This window comes from Conger conger, chromosome 1 (genome assembly GCF_963514075.1).
Source record: "Conger conger chromosome 1, fConCon1.1, whole genome shotgun sequence".
In the NCBI taxonomy this organism is placed as follows: Eukaryota; Metazoa; Chordata; class Actinopteri; order Anguilliformes; family Congridae; genus Conger; species Conger conger.
Window position 1 is genome coordinate 45,834,571 of NC_083760.1, and position 14,190 is coordinate 45,848,760.

At 42.0% G+C, this 14,190-nt stretch overlaps 1 protein-coding gene across 10 annotated transcripts in view; it reads left to right on the forward strand.

The window, feature by feature from the left end:
* evla (Enah/Vasp-like a) overlaps positions 1-14,190 on the forward strand; it is a 79,807-nt gene that overhangs the window by 43,774 nt on the left and 21,843 nt on the right. For 9 of the 10 annotated variants that reach the window (XM_061239457.1, XM_061239431.1, XM_061239422.1 and 6 more), the window contains exons 2-3: positions 317-485; positions 3,081-3,258. In XM_061239457.1, coding sequence (XP_061095441.1) covers positions 317-485; positions 3,081-3,258 — 347 coding nt within the window. Of the gene's footprint in view, positions 1-316; positions 486-3,080; positions 3,259-6,294; positions 6,462-14,190 lie in introns of those variants that run through there. The other variant, XM_061239485.1, reaches the window with a different exon arrangement.

Below are 14,190 nucleotides of genomic sequence, written 5' to 3' on the forward strand. Positions count from 1 at the left end.
CTATACAGTTATATCTAGACAGTTGCTCATAAGTTTAATAGGTCAAACCTCCCTCAGATCACTGACATTTTCCTTTTTTGCAAAATATAAGACACCACAAAACACATGATACCAGCATTCAGCTACTTTACCTGACCATGTGCTCTGTAGTGGATGTGCTCAGAATGGCATTGTAACCATGCATTGACCAGCCAGATAAACACTGAAGGGGAAGGAAAGCCACTTAACATGGGTTGAGGGCATGTGGTCCAGTGTTACCGGGGATGTTAAGACAAATTTCACCAGCAGTGACCTCTTGCCTCTCATTCCCTTACAGTGAACAGAGCATCTGCCAGGCCCGGGCCTCCGTAATGGTCTACGATGATACCAGTAAGAAATGGGTGCCAATTAAACCTGGACAGCAGGGCTTCAGTCGCATCAACATCTACCACAATGCTGCCAACAACACCTTCCGTGTGGTGGGTGTCAAACTGCAAGACCAGCAGGTATGGCACACAGTGGGGAGGGCAGGGGATGCGGTTTTGATGTGGTAGGTTTGAAGTGTTTTCCAAGCTGCTTTTGTGCCCCAGGAGCCTCATATTTATTAGGCTGGGAGCCTCGTTGATTTTAGGTGCAATTGCAGCTCAAAATGCAGCTCCATAAATACATGACCCTTTTGATGCACTTTGAGAAAAAAAAGAGCACCACGTCTTTCTCTGTCGTTTTTTTCTATGCTGTCCAATCACATGAAAATAGAGTGTTTGGATTTTGCTTTAGGTTCGCATCTAGCACTTTTTATTGAGTAGGTTTCATAAAATCATACACTCAGTGACCACTTTATTAGCTGGACCTGTAAACCAGTTGATTAATGCAAATACCTAATCAGGCGATCATGTGGCAGAAAGTCAATGCATGAAAGCATGCTGACATGGTCAAGAGGTTCAGACCAAACAAAATTTGACTTTCACCATGGAATGATTGTTGGTGCCAGACGGGGTGGTTTGAGAATCTCAGAAACTGCTGATCTCCTGGGATTTTCATGCACAACAGTCTCGAGAGTCGAATGGTGTGAAAAACAAAAAACATCCAGTGAGCAACAGTTCAAAAACCCCTTGCTAATGAGAGAGGGCAGAGGAGAATGGCCTGACTGGTTCAAGCTGACAGGAAGATGACAGTAGCACAAATAACCACACGTTACAACAACAACTCTGAACACATAGCACGTTGAACCTTGAAGTTGATGGACTACAGCAACAGAAAACCAAGTCAAAGAAAAAAGTCAAATTGATTGGTCACTGTGTGTACTTGTACTGCTCCACGTGTTTTCAAGGCAGTGTAGCATGTTTGGTGTGATCGGCCCCAAATTACAAATACAAATACAAAAAAACAAAAAAAAATCAGGACAAAACTGTCAAACCATACTGCTGGGTAAAGTAAAAAACAACAACAGGTAGTCAGAGAGAGAGAGAGAAAGAGAGAGAGCCCAGAACTCTGTCAGAGGAGGTGCTTTTATAGGGCGGAGATAATTATTAAACAGCACCCCCGACTAGGCACTACCAGCTGAGGACACCAGTCCTCACAATACTTAGCAAGATAAAATATATTTCCTAACATCATGGGGCATTAAGGATCCAGAGTGAGCCAGTCACAGAGGCTCAGGCACACCATCTGGGAAACCAAGGCTCCAGGTGCCACACAGCAGAGTGCCAATGGCATCATTCGGACCTTGCACCCTGGAAGGCAAGCCAAAAAAAGGGGGAAAACAGACAGGGGAAACAGAGCGAAAATTCAGAACCATCAAACAGACGGTTGCCCTGTCAAGTTGCAGTTTGGCTTTTAAATACATAAGTTACACACAAGTGTGAGGCAATGTGTCGGCTACCTTATTTTCTTTTCTCCAGATGTGCCAAATCAAAGTAAGTCACTGATTCTTGTTCTGCATTCACTGTAGGGAAACCAAGGGATTATGGTGCTTGAATGCTATTATAGATGTATTAACAGATCCCAAATATAAATCAAAGTTTTGTACCTCCCACACAAGAGCTCTTTCTCAAAAGCGAAATAGTTACATTGATGTTTGTTAAAATGGGAAAAGAAACGTACTGGATGATCGATTTGCATATCATCTTGTTGCAACAAGACGGCACCGGTGCCCTCATCGATAGCATCAATGGCTAGTTTAAAGGGCCCATCAAAACAAGGAGCAGACAAGATAGGAACACTACATAGTAAGGCCTTAACATTCACAAAAGCCTACTGCCACGTACTGCCACCCACTGGATCACATACATATAGCTTTCCTATCCTGCTATTTTGAGATTATGTTCTATGTGTCTATTCTTTAATCTCCTCCTCATCCCTAATGCTACATTCTTTGTTTAACATTATCCTATTACCCCGATGTCTGACTCCCCCCAAACCCCTTTCATGTGGGTTATATCCAAGATCTCCCTTGTTGCGTCCACCACCATTAAAATCCTCTCTGTGTTCATTTTTATTTTGATTGCACAGTTTACTACCGTGGCTATAAAGGCCAAAAAACTTTTATGATCAATATTTTAAAACTCTGTCACCCTCCTCTTCACCATTGTTTCACCACTGTCCTTACTTAGTCCTGTTCTTTATTCCTCCCAATTCCCTTCTCTACCCTCTCTTCATTGCGTCTGCATAAAATATTTTGTTCTTCGCTCTTGTCTGTTCCACCTCACTCTCCATCTTCCTCCAACCTGATCTTTTGACAACCTACAATCCTCTTCTGAACACCCATCCTTCCCAAACCTTCTATATATGGGCTCCTATTTTCCTATATACTGTAGCTGCATGGCCTTATTCCTGACACCAATAACACCTTAGTGGTACCCTCTCGTATGTCCTGACCCTATAGGTAGTCTAATAACACCTACTCTGGTAGCCAATTAATTCTATCAGCACCGATCCACTTTGTTCTTCTTTTCTGTCCCAATAACATTTAAACCGCCCCACAAAATAATAATGAAAGTTATAATAATGAGAATCAGATTTTCAGGAATCAGCACTGTAGTCTGGCGCTGTGTGCTTGATGACCTCAGGTCAGTGATGTCCATCTTGTTTCCTGCCCCCAGGTGGTGATAAACTACTCCATAGTGAAAGGCCTGAAGTACAACCAGGCTACACCCACCTTCCATCAATGGCGCGATGCCAGGCAGGTCTATGGTCTCAACTTTGCCAGCAAGGAGGAGGCTACCACTTTCTCCAATGCCATGATGTTTGCCCTCAATGTGCTGAACACTCAGGAAGGAGGTGAGCTGCTATAGTGCTGTGGGCACATTTTCCTTCAGAAAAGGGCTCCTGATCATTTCTGCTGGAGCCCTGCGATCCAACACACTTTCCTCTAAAAATGCACATTAACTAGACAAAAAAATGTAACTTTTAGTGGGGAACATTTTTTCGCACTAGCCCCCAAGTGGCCAGGGAGTTGGCAACTCAGACAACCCCTAGTGGCCATGGAATTGGAGACTGTTCCATTCAGACATTTGTAAGTGTCACCATTGTCACATAGTTTGCTTAGTTAGCCTGAAGGTATTCCAATGCACTGGTGAAAAATGCGGCTCACTGAACTAAATAAACAAGAGGAATTCTTGTGTAATTATACCATGTCATTGTAATATCAATAGCTGTGAATAAATATGGAATACATATACAATCTTGCCATTGGTTTTTCACATAGAGATGTCCCTTTCAAAGTTCAGTGATAATTTATTGTCTTGACCAATCTGATACAGAAATAGACATACAAATAAGAAATGGGGGTGGCATTTACATCGACCATGCATAATACCTGACAAGGTGTTTCAGCCATTTCAATACTTTTATTTGAATGCTGTTTTTATCCAATAGAGGACAGTATAAGCTTTCCAACCGTGTATGGCATGCTTAATTCTAAACTTTTAAGCATTTAACTTTTAACCACAGAGGGCTCAGCATAAACGGCTTGAATGCTTGCTTTACTCAGTGTAGCACATTTGCGCATGCCATTATGCTGTTATACAGGCACTCAGGTCGCAATCGTTGTTTTCTCTGCCATTTGGAAGGTCTTATGTGTCATGTTTCTTTTACATTATTTTCCAATGTGATATCAATGTTTCATCTTAAACCATAACAAGGAGACTTTACTTTATGTAACACATGACCCACAGTTAAATGTGATAGATAGATAGATAGATAGATAGATAGATAGATAGATAGATAGATAGATAGATAGATAGATTCTAGATGAATGATTACTGGAATTAATTTAAGGATTGTTCTACACTTGGTTTGAAATATAGGCTCCATCACCCCCTTGGTGGTGGAGGATTGAAATACATACAGGCAATAAAAGACCAAGGGCTCTAATCAGGGAGCATGCCATTACCCCTTATGGGCAATACGTTCTGTCAACTAACATATCTAACTGAGTATCCACCAACAAACACATGCGCAGTAACTCAAAACTCCTTGTGGGCAATGCATGTGGGATTACAATGGACCTGTACCTCCCTCTAGTGGACCTCAGGTGTCAGTGTTAAAGTCGTAAAGTTGTATTCCCTTTGTTTGATAGATTTACTCTCTGCCTTCAGTCATACCCTGCTGAAAAAAACAGCTCAAGCTTTGTTTTGGAACAGCTGGTAGCTGGTTGACCAATTCATACCAGCTCCCAGCTTGACATGGTTTGAAACAGGTAATGGTTTGGTAGCCGGTTGACCAGCTCACACCCAGCTAGGCCAACTTTATGTCCAGCTTGGCTATGCTGGTTGACCAGCTCATACCCAGCTAGACCAGTTTATGACCAACTTGACAAGCTCAATTTTCATGCTGGTCAAGCTGGCATAGTTGGATTTCAGAGCAGGGTAAAATGTATAGACTCTGCATAAAATAGGATGGAGGAAATCAAATACAGGCACAAATTCAAACATCAGTGCCATGTACTTCCTGTCTTTATCTTGAATGTGACTGGTTTTGTCAGAGTTTCATAAAACCCTAGATTCTGGGTGTAATAACAGCCTTTTCCATCTATACTGTGTGGGCAGAGTGGCATGGGGCTCATCACTTATTAACACAAGGGGAGTGTTTCTCATCTGTGCGCTTGGTCTTAATTAAGGACATGCTCCTTTTGGGTGTGTTGTTAAAGTTCACAGGTGTTTCAATAAAAGGTGGTGAATTCAGAGCTCAGGTGGCAGTAGCAGCAGGCAGGTGGAAATGTTCCTGTCTGAAGCGAGCCATGATACCCCCCAACCCACCCGTCACAAATCGGGTCTATGTCTCTCCTTCTCTGGCTTAACGTGAGGTTTTTAGTTTGTTATTTGGGTAGGCATTCTATAGAGTACTTGTGTGCTTCTTACTTACATTCATAGCTCATAAAACATACAAACATACACACGTGTGTACACATATATATGCACATATACAAACAAGCATACAGGCACATATACAAAAAAATATACTTATACTTTAAAAAACAATGTGTTCAAAATAATACAAATTAGGTTAAAAAAAAGAAAACCCGTGTTTAGGGTAGATCAGTGTTCAAATTACAGGGTGCTACCTGAAAGACATTCACATACAAACAATAAAGAAGAGAAATTGAGTAAAATTTAAAACTTCCATAAATGGTGAGGTTTTAGCCTTGGTTGGTCTTCTATACTCTCAGAAATACAGTGGAATGACAGTGGAGGTACATTTATGTTCTTCAAGGATCACATTTCCAAAATGCACCTTGAAAGTACATTAATGGGTACAAATTACTGCATTTTCTAACAAAAAAGGCTTTCCCAACAAAACAAATTAGTTATATATTTCTGGCCTATAGGGTATATGTACCTTTTCAGGCACTTTTCATACCTTTATATCCAACAGTGTACATTATCTCTACTCATTGTCACTTTACCACTGCCCAGTCCCCTCTGTTCCCAAGTGATCTGATGGCTCACAGTCTCATACAGTGTGATGGTTCACACTGTCACTCAGCTTCTTGAGGAATAGCACTGCAGACTGTGTGGCTCTACCCAGCAGCCGTAGGGGGCCGCATGTGTGAGACCTTCTTTTCCTGTCCTCTGACATGACAGATGACACTTGGGCCTCTCCAGTTTCACTCTGCTGCTACTTATAATGTTTGCGTGGGTCCAGTGTCAGCCCATTCTGTCACCATGGCTCCTTATTGGTCCAAGGCCCAGCCAAAATACGAATGGAGCCACCGATTCCCACATGGGCTGGGTGGGTGGGTGGTAGTGGGGCGTGGGTTTTCGCTGAGTTTCTTCTGCGATAGTGGCAGAGTGCGTCTCCCTCTTGTGCTGAGTTCCACAAACACCCTGTACTGTTTTCATTGCTGCTGTCTCTTCGTGGGCTGTGGGCTCTGTTCACCTGCTTAGACAGCGAGGTGGGGAGGAGCCGTCTCATCATGCCAGGCCAGGAGACTTTGCCAGGGCAGCTTAGACGGGTCAGCTCTGCAGTCATCAGGCTCAGCAGTGAGTAGCCCTGGGGAGTGGAGCTCTGTAGTTCTGCTGGATCTGGCAGCCTTTGTGTAGTGGGTCTGTGGACTTCATATGGTGATTGCTTTATAATGTGCTGGTATACGTTTGCCTTCTTTGTGTTTTCTGTGTTTGTGCTTGGGCTTTTGTTTCTGTGGGTGTGTTTGTGGTGAGCTTTACTTTGGGGAAATCTTGGCTATTCACAGATCTTGGGGGTGTAGTCGTGGCAATGACTGTGACCCCAAACTTGGCATTTGCCTGTATGTCATCGTACAGGGTTTTGCTAGTCTGACACATTACATTCCCTTTTGTAGCCCAGACATTGACATCTTAATCCTCCCTTTGGTGATGATAATAGGTGACTCCCAAGATCCCTCCACACCTCAGCTTTAGAGACTAATTCAGCTATTCAGGAATAAGGAGAATGCAGCCTATACAATAGCATTCATATGCCTTCAATCACAAGAAGGGATCTTCCCTGGTCTCCGGGGGTTGGGGTAGTAAGAATGAATGTAAACCTCTCTTGGATAATGGTGTTTGTAGCAACTTTTCATTTCCCATTTTGTAATAACATAACTTCATAACTTAAGGCCTGTACAATCACTACAACATCCTCCATCCATTCAGGAGGGTGCATGGATGCAGCTAGCCATTGCTCCATTCACTCCATAGTCCACCTGATGCTGAGTTGTGTGAGAGAACTGTGGTAAGGCATAGTGCTTAATGAAATCCGTCTTCCCTGGATGATAATGCCAATTACACACCTCCCACTGGACCCCCTAATAGACACTAATCCTTGGTACAGTGAAGTGTCTTATACATTTTTATTCAATTGGTGCTTTTTTCAGGATGTAAGAGTTTTGTGGGGTTTTTTATGTTGTGCTGACAACATGTCATGCATATTAATTAATATTTGTCACTGTTTTTATTGACTCTTGTTAACTGAGCTTAACTAATATAATCTGGGTAACCTGGTTATAAAATTATGTTTACATAGGTAGCTAGCTAGTTGGTAGACAATAAAGTAAGTTAGTAGTTTCTGTTTGACCTGTTTTAAGTACTGACAATACACATTGTCCCCAAAATGATTAAGATAAGGTTACTGAACAAAATAAAAATATTGAAATGAATTAAATGAAAACAAACAGAAATACACCTTTTTGTTATTGTGAGTGTCCTGATTGTGAAGCATGTCTGCATGTTGACATTTGCAATTTTTGTCTCCAACCATGTTGACATTTGTGTTTTGAATTTCCAGCCATCACATTAGTGTTTGTAGTAGAGTAAGAGTTGGCTAAGAATGTAAAGTTTAAAGTTTACTCACAGTATAGTTCGGTATATGGTATAGTTTTTACCTCTGAGTTTTGAAAAAGTGTTAGAAGTTTCAGTAATGTGTTCAAGGAATAGATTTCTAGAAAGATGTATTCTAAACAGGCACTTGACGTCTTGGTCAGTACAGAATGTTTCAGCAGTCATTCATGATAAAAAGCACTCAGCGGGAGTTCATTGCACTCCATCTGGCTGTGAAACGAATGTGTAATAAGCTGAGATGTCTGTCAGCACATGGGCCATGCACTGCTGGCATCTCAGTCTGTTGGAGTAGCAAATTGGTATTTAGGCAGCTGTACAAATGTTGGAGAGAAATCTGAATGAGTATGTCGGATAAAATTCTGCCTGAAGGTTACAGTAGGAGACTATTGGTCAGAAGGCCCACTTATTTACAGGCTATTGTATTATGCTGTATAGTGATGATAGTGCAAGAGGAAGCTGCAGTATTGTGATGATAGTGCAGGAGGATTATGTTGTATAGTGATGGTAGTTTGACTTTTGAATGTCTTTGTTGGTGGTGTGCAATATATATGTAGGTACAGCATATGGATGCCTATGTATAGATATTATGTAAATATGTGGGTATGTACACTTACTGAACACTTTATTAGGACCACCTGTGCACTTACTTATTCATGTGATTATCTAATCAGCCAATTGTGTGGCAGCAGTGCAATGCATAAAATCATGCCGGTTCGGGTCAGGGCTTCAGTTAATATTCACATTAACAAAAAATGTGATCTCAGTGATTTCGACCATGGCGGGATGGTTGATGCCAGGGCTGGTTTGAGTATTTCTGCAACTTCTGGGATTTTCACACACAACAGTCTCCAGTGGGCACAGGTTCACCAAAACTGAACAGTTGAAGACTGGAAAAACGTAGCTTGGTCTGAGGAATCTCGATTTCTGCTGAGGCATGTAGATGGTAGGGTCAGAATTTGGTGCCAACAGCATGAATCTGTGGATCCAACCTGCCTTGTTTCAACAGTCCAGACTGGTGGTGGTGATCTAATGGAGTGGAAAATGTTTTCTTGGCACACTTGTTAGTAATCAATCATCACTTGAATGGCACAGCCTATTTGCATATTGTTGGTGACCACATGCATCCCTTCACGGCAATAATGTACCCATCTTATAATTGCTAGTTAGAATGATATCCACTATGTCACAAAGCAAAAGTCTTCTCAAACTGGTTTCATGAAAATGACTATTTATTCAATGTTCTTCATTGGCCTTCCCAGTCACCAGATCTGAATCCAATAGAACACCTTTGGGATGTGGTAGAACAGGAGATTCGCAGCATGAATGTGCAGCTGACAAATCTGTCAACATGGTAGGCATTTATATAGCGCCTTTATCCAAAGAGCTGTAGAATTGATGCTTCTCATTCACCCATCCATACACACACTCACACACCAACGGCGATTGGCTGCCATGCAAGGTACCAACCAGCTCGTCAGGAGCATTTGGGGGTTAGGTGTCTTGCTCAAGAATACTTCGACACACCCAGGGTGGGATTCGAGCCAGCAACCCAGACTGCCAGACGACTGCTCTTACCTCCTGAGCCAATATCGCCCCATTGGAATATCTTCCCCAATGGAAGAGAAGGAATGTTTTCAACAATTGTGGAATCCATGCCATGAAGAATTGTGGCTGAGGATATGTAAGTTTGAGTTTGTATATTTCAGGGGTTCAAGTATAAATTCTTGCTTAGAGGTTTGACGCTTGTGTCTTCTGCACACCTCTGTTGTAATGCGTGGTTATTTGTGTTACTGTCGCCTTCCTATCAGCTTCGACCAGTCTGGCTCTTCTCCTCTGACCTCTCATTAACAACGCCTTTCTGCCTGCAGAACTGCTGCTCACTGGATGTTTTTTGTTTTTTGCACCATTCTCTGAAAACTCTAGAGACTGTTGTGTGTGAAAATCTCAGAAGCTCAGCAGTTTCTGAGATCAAACCACCCTGTCTGGCACCAAGAATCATTTCCTGGTCAAGGTCACTTAGATCACATTTCTTCCCCATTCAGACATGGGGAAGAAACTGGATCAAACTGGATTTATACCAAATTATATTGGATTTTAAAACCAACACTACAACATGCTTATCTTTGATACATTATGCAATTTCTTTTTTTTAAGTTGACTTAACCTGAACTATATAGATGCTGAAAAGGCATTTGGTAGACTTGAATGGTCATATCTCTCAAGTACTTAAAATATATGATTTCCCATTTAAATTTATTGATATGATAAAAACGGTTTATAAATTGCCTAAAACACAAGTATACACAAATGGAATCCTCTCAAAACCTTTTCCATTAAGTAGGGGTACGGGAAAAGGATATCCTCTATAACCTTCCCCATCTTTACATTACATTACATTACATTATTGGCATTTGGCAGACGCTCTTATCCAGAGCGACGTACAACAAAGTGCATACCCATAACCAGGGATAAGTTCGCTGAAAGACCCTAGAGGGAAGTACAATTTCAACTGCTACCTGTACAACAAAGATAAGGACAAGGGCCATTTTTTTTATTATTATTATTATTATTTTTTTAACAAACAAACAAACAAACAGAGCAAAAGTGACCAAAGTTAACTATCCAAACACTGCTTACCTAGCCAACTAAAAATACCGATACACAAAGCAAGTCACAGAGACAACAATTAAGGTTCACAGGGAGGTAGGGAGGGATGGGGAGAGGTGCTGCTTGAAGAGGTGTGTCTTCAGCTTGCGCTTGAAGGTGGGGAGAGATTCTACAGTTCTGACCTCAACGGGGAGTTCGTTCCACCACCGTGGAGCCAGAACAGACAGTAGTCGTGAGCGTGAGGTGGAGGTTCGGAGAGGGGGAGGTGCCAAGCGGCCTGTAGAGGCTGAACGAAGAGGTCTGGCAGGGGTGTAGGGTCTGATGATTTTTTGTAGATAAGCTGGGGAAGACCCTTTAACTGCTTGGAAGGCTAGCACCAATGTTTTGAATTTGATGTGAGCCATGACAGGCAGCCAGTGGAGGGAAGTAAGCAGGGGGGTGACGTGTGAGTATTTGGGAAGGTTGAAGACCAGACGAGCTGCTGCATCTGCATTAGGAAGATGTTTAATACTGATGATAGAGCAGGGGGTAGCTGTTTAATACTGATGATAGTGCAGGGGGTAGCTGTTTAATACTGATGATAGTGCAGGGGGTAGCTGTTTAATACTGATGATAGTGCAGGGGGTAGCTGTTTAATACTGATGATAGTGCAGGGGGTAGCTGTTTAATACTGACGATAGTGCAGGGGGTAGCTGTTTAATACTGATGATAGTGCAGGGGGTAGCTGTTTAATACTGATGATAGTGTTGCCAACCATAGTGCAGGGGGAAGCTGTTGCTGGAGGCTTAGTGTGAGCACTGGATCACAGTGACCAGAGATCGTTGGCCCTGCTTTTATTAAAGGTTAACTGGGGAACAGTTACATCACTGACATAGATCCGTGGAGCACTCTTTACTGCTGCACTTGTTACACTGTGAAATAGGATATGTTACTGAAACATACATATTTACAAAGATGATCCTGCTTTCAGGTTTTTTTATCATAATACACTCAGCAAGAAAAATACCCACGGTGCACTTGTGTTACCTTTAAAGGCTGTTGGTTGGTATCTTTATGCCATTAAAGCATATTGGTGGGGTGATGGGTAATAATTAGCTATTCAAAGGACCATTTCCCCTTATGACCCTTTGAATAGCTCTCTCAGAATGGTTTCCCTGTCTAGGTGGTGGCTCTTTACTGCCAAACAACATCTCAGAGGACTAGAGGGGATTGTTGTACAGAGAACACACAAGTTATTAAAACAATCATGATGTTCCTATATGAGTACTTGCATATTGATCGAAACAAACACATATAATGTGTCTTCTTGTCAGAGGTGAGTTCTGAGTTTATATGTGCCCCAAAACATCTCAGCCTTGACTTATCTAATTGAAAATACTGAGAATGTGCCCTGCTGAAAAAAACAGCTCACGCTAGGTTTCAAACAGCTGGTAGCTGGTTGACCAGTAAAGACTAGCTCCCAGCTCAACATGGTTTAGCTGGTTGTCCCGTTCAGACCACCTCATGAATTGACCAGCTCCAGCTTTGTTTTGAAACAGCTGGTATCCAGCTAGACAAGCTTATGACCAGCTTGACCAGCTCAGTTTTCAAACTGGATTTTCAGCAGTGTGCTCAGTTTTTCTGTATCCTACTTCTCCAGTACAAGCACTAAATGTGTCATTTTGTCCCCCAGAAAGATTTCCCCCCCAGATATTTTTTGCTGTTGCCCTAAAGCCTTCAACTAACTGCCTATGGCCCTGTAAATCTCCAGTGCATAAAGAGACTCTGGAGTCACACCCTGTCCTCAAATGCAGACAAGAACTCCCCAACAGTCCTTTGTCAGAGCATGAGAGAGAGAAAGAGAAAGGCCAGCTGAGGAGCACAGACCCAGGCTCACTTGAACGGGCCCATCATTAAATATTGAGGGAGCGGCGCTCTCCTGCTGGTGCAGAAGTGTAGGTTACAGACAGGTGAGAGGGGGAACCCAATCCTGCACTGAGGGCAGGTGTAGGGGGGGGACCCAATCCCGAAGCAGGGGCGGAGGGTGCCTGAGGCGAGAGAGGAGGCGGAGAGGAGGAAGACCCTGCCACGCTATGGTCAGCGGGGACTGGGTCTGCCAGTGCTTCTGCGTCTGCACCTTCAGCCGATACTTCTACTGCCGAATGGCCTGTAGGTACAGCACTGCGCACACTCCCTTAGACTGGGAGATCACCACACACCACGCTCTAATCTACCACTGTGAAACTATTGGGAGATTATCCAGAGGTTGGGAGGGGCTGTACAACAGGAAGGTGGATTCGGACATTTCTTCTAAGACGTTCTTCTTAGTTGCTGAATAGCCCAGGCAGTTGCCTAGTACTGGACTCTTTGAGGGCTGTATGGTGAATGTGAATAATTCAGAAGGCAGGGCCACTCACCAAAAGTGGGTGATATTTACAACAAGATAGAGTAACTCGTAGAAGCTCGTATTGCCTTACATTATTTGTTTTAGTAGATTTTTGAATTGTCTATTAAAATCTTTTTGCCATAATATTTAAGTATTGCGATTTGGGTAGTTTATTTGTGTATAGTCTAAGTTCAAGTACATGCATGTTGTACACTTTAGCAGTAGGTTATTTGTTTATGGCATAGCATATGTGCCATGATAAATAAGTGATTGAGGATAGGAGAGTGTTATGAGGAGATAGAGGAGAGGAGAGTTTGATGAGAGGCAGAGGAAGAAAGTATATGATTGGTTCTGGTGTCTGATGCAAGTGTGAGCTCATGTTCCTGTATTTCTGTGAAGCTGAATGGTAGGGTACAGAAAGCTTGTCTACTTCTATTTCTACTCATGAAATTAATCACTGGGGGTTTCTTTAGAGGATTCTGTTCTTGTTGCCATCGGCATTTTGTTGGGTCTTTGAGAAAAGGGCTGCCTTTGCTCATTTCACCTTTATTGTAGAAACACTTACCATTGGGTGTATATACAGCAACTGTATTTGTCAGTGTTTTAAAATAATAAAATAATGTTAAATAGATGTATGTGTGTAAAAGACACACATTACCTGTTCAAGACTGCAGAACATCGTACATATAGTCTGGCTTTGGGAAATTGGCATTCAATTTGGACCTGTCAAACTTGTTCATAATGGACTCTTTTTTTTGACCAGACACATTTTTTAATTAACTGCACTTGCATGTATTATACAAATATTTCCATTATCCAAATCAGTGCAGATATTTCTTGATTCATCATGTTGCACCTTGCATTATCGAGGACAATTTGTAACTTAATATTTACTCAGAAATGCTTGTGACATACTGAAAAGTATCGTCACACTAACACAAATACTATTTTTCTGTATTATGTTTTTTAGAGTATTCCTATCGGCATCATATGGACAATGGTATAAATGATGACACTTATGTTTGACACTTATATGATAATTACCTGCTTAGGCATATTTTGGAATTCTACTGTGCCTTCCTCTGATTGGCTAATTTGTTTATTAGGAGACTCGGCTTTCTAATCGTAAAGGAATTACTGAAATGACTACCTACTGAGTTGGTAGTTGGTAATATAGGAACTTTCTGATGGCTCCAATATCTCTGGCCTGTCAAATTAAGGAAGTCAGGTGAATGCAACAAGAAAAATTGCTTTTATGGCCAATTTAGCAACCATTCTAAATCATAATTGGGGCCCAATCAGCGAAGCTGCATAGCCACAGTGTTTCTACATCTAAAATTTGGCACACTGATTGGGGACAGTCCCATGATTATTTTGCAATAAGCAAAAATGCGTTTTGGCTAATAACTGGTCATGTGTTTGTCTGGTGATATCGTGAGAGGT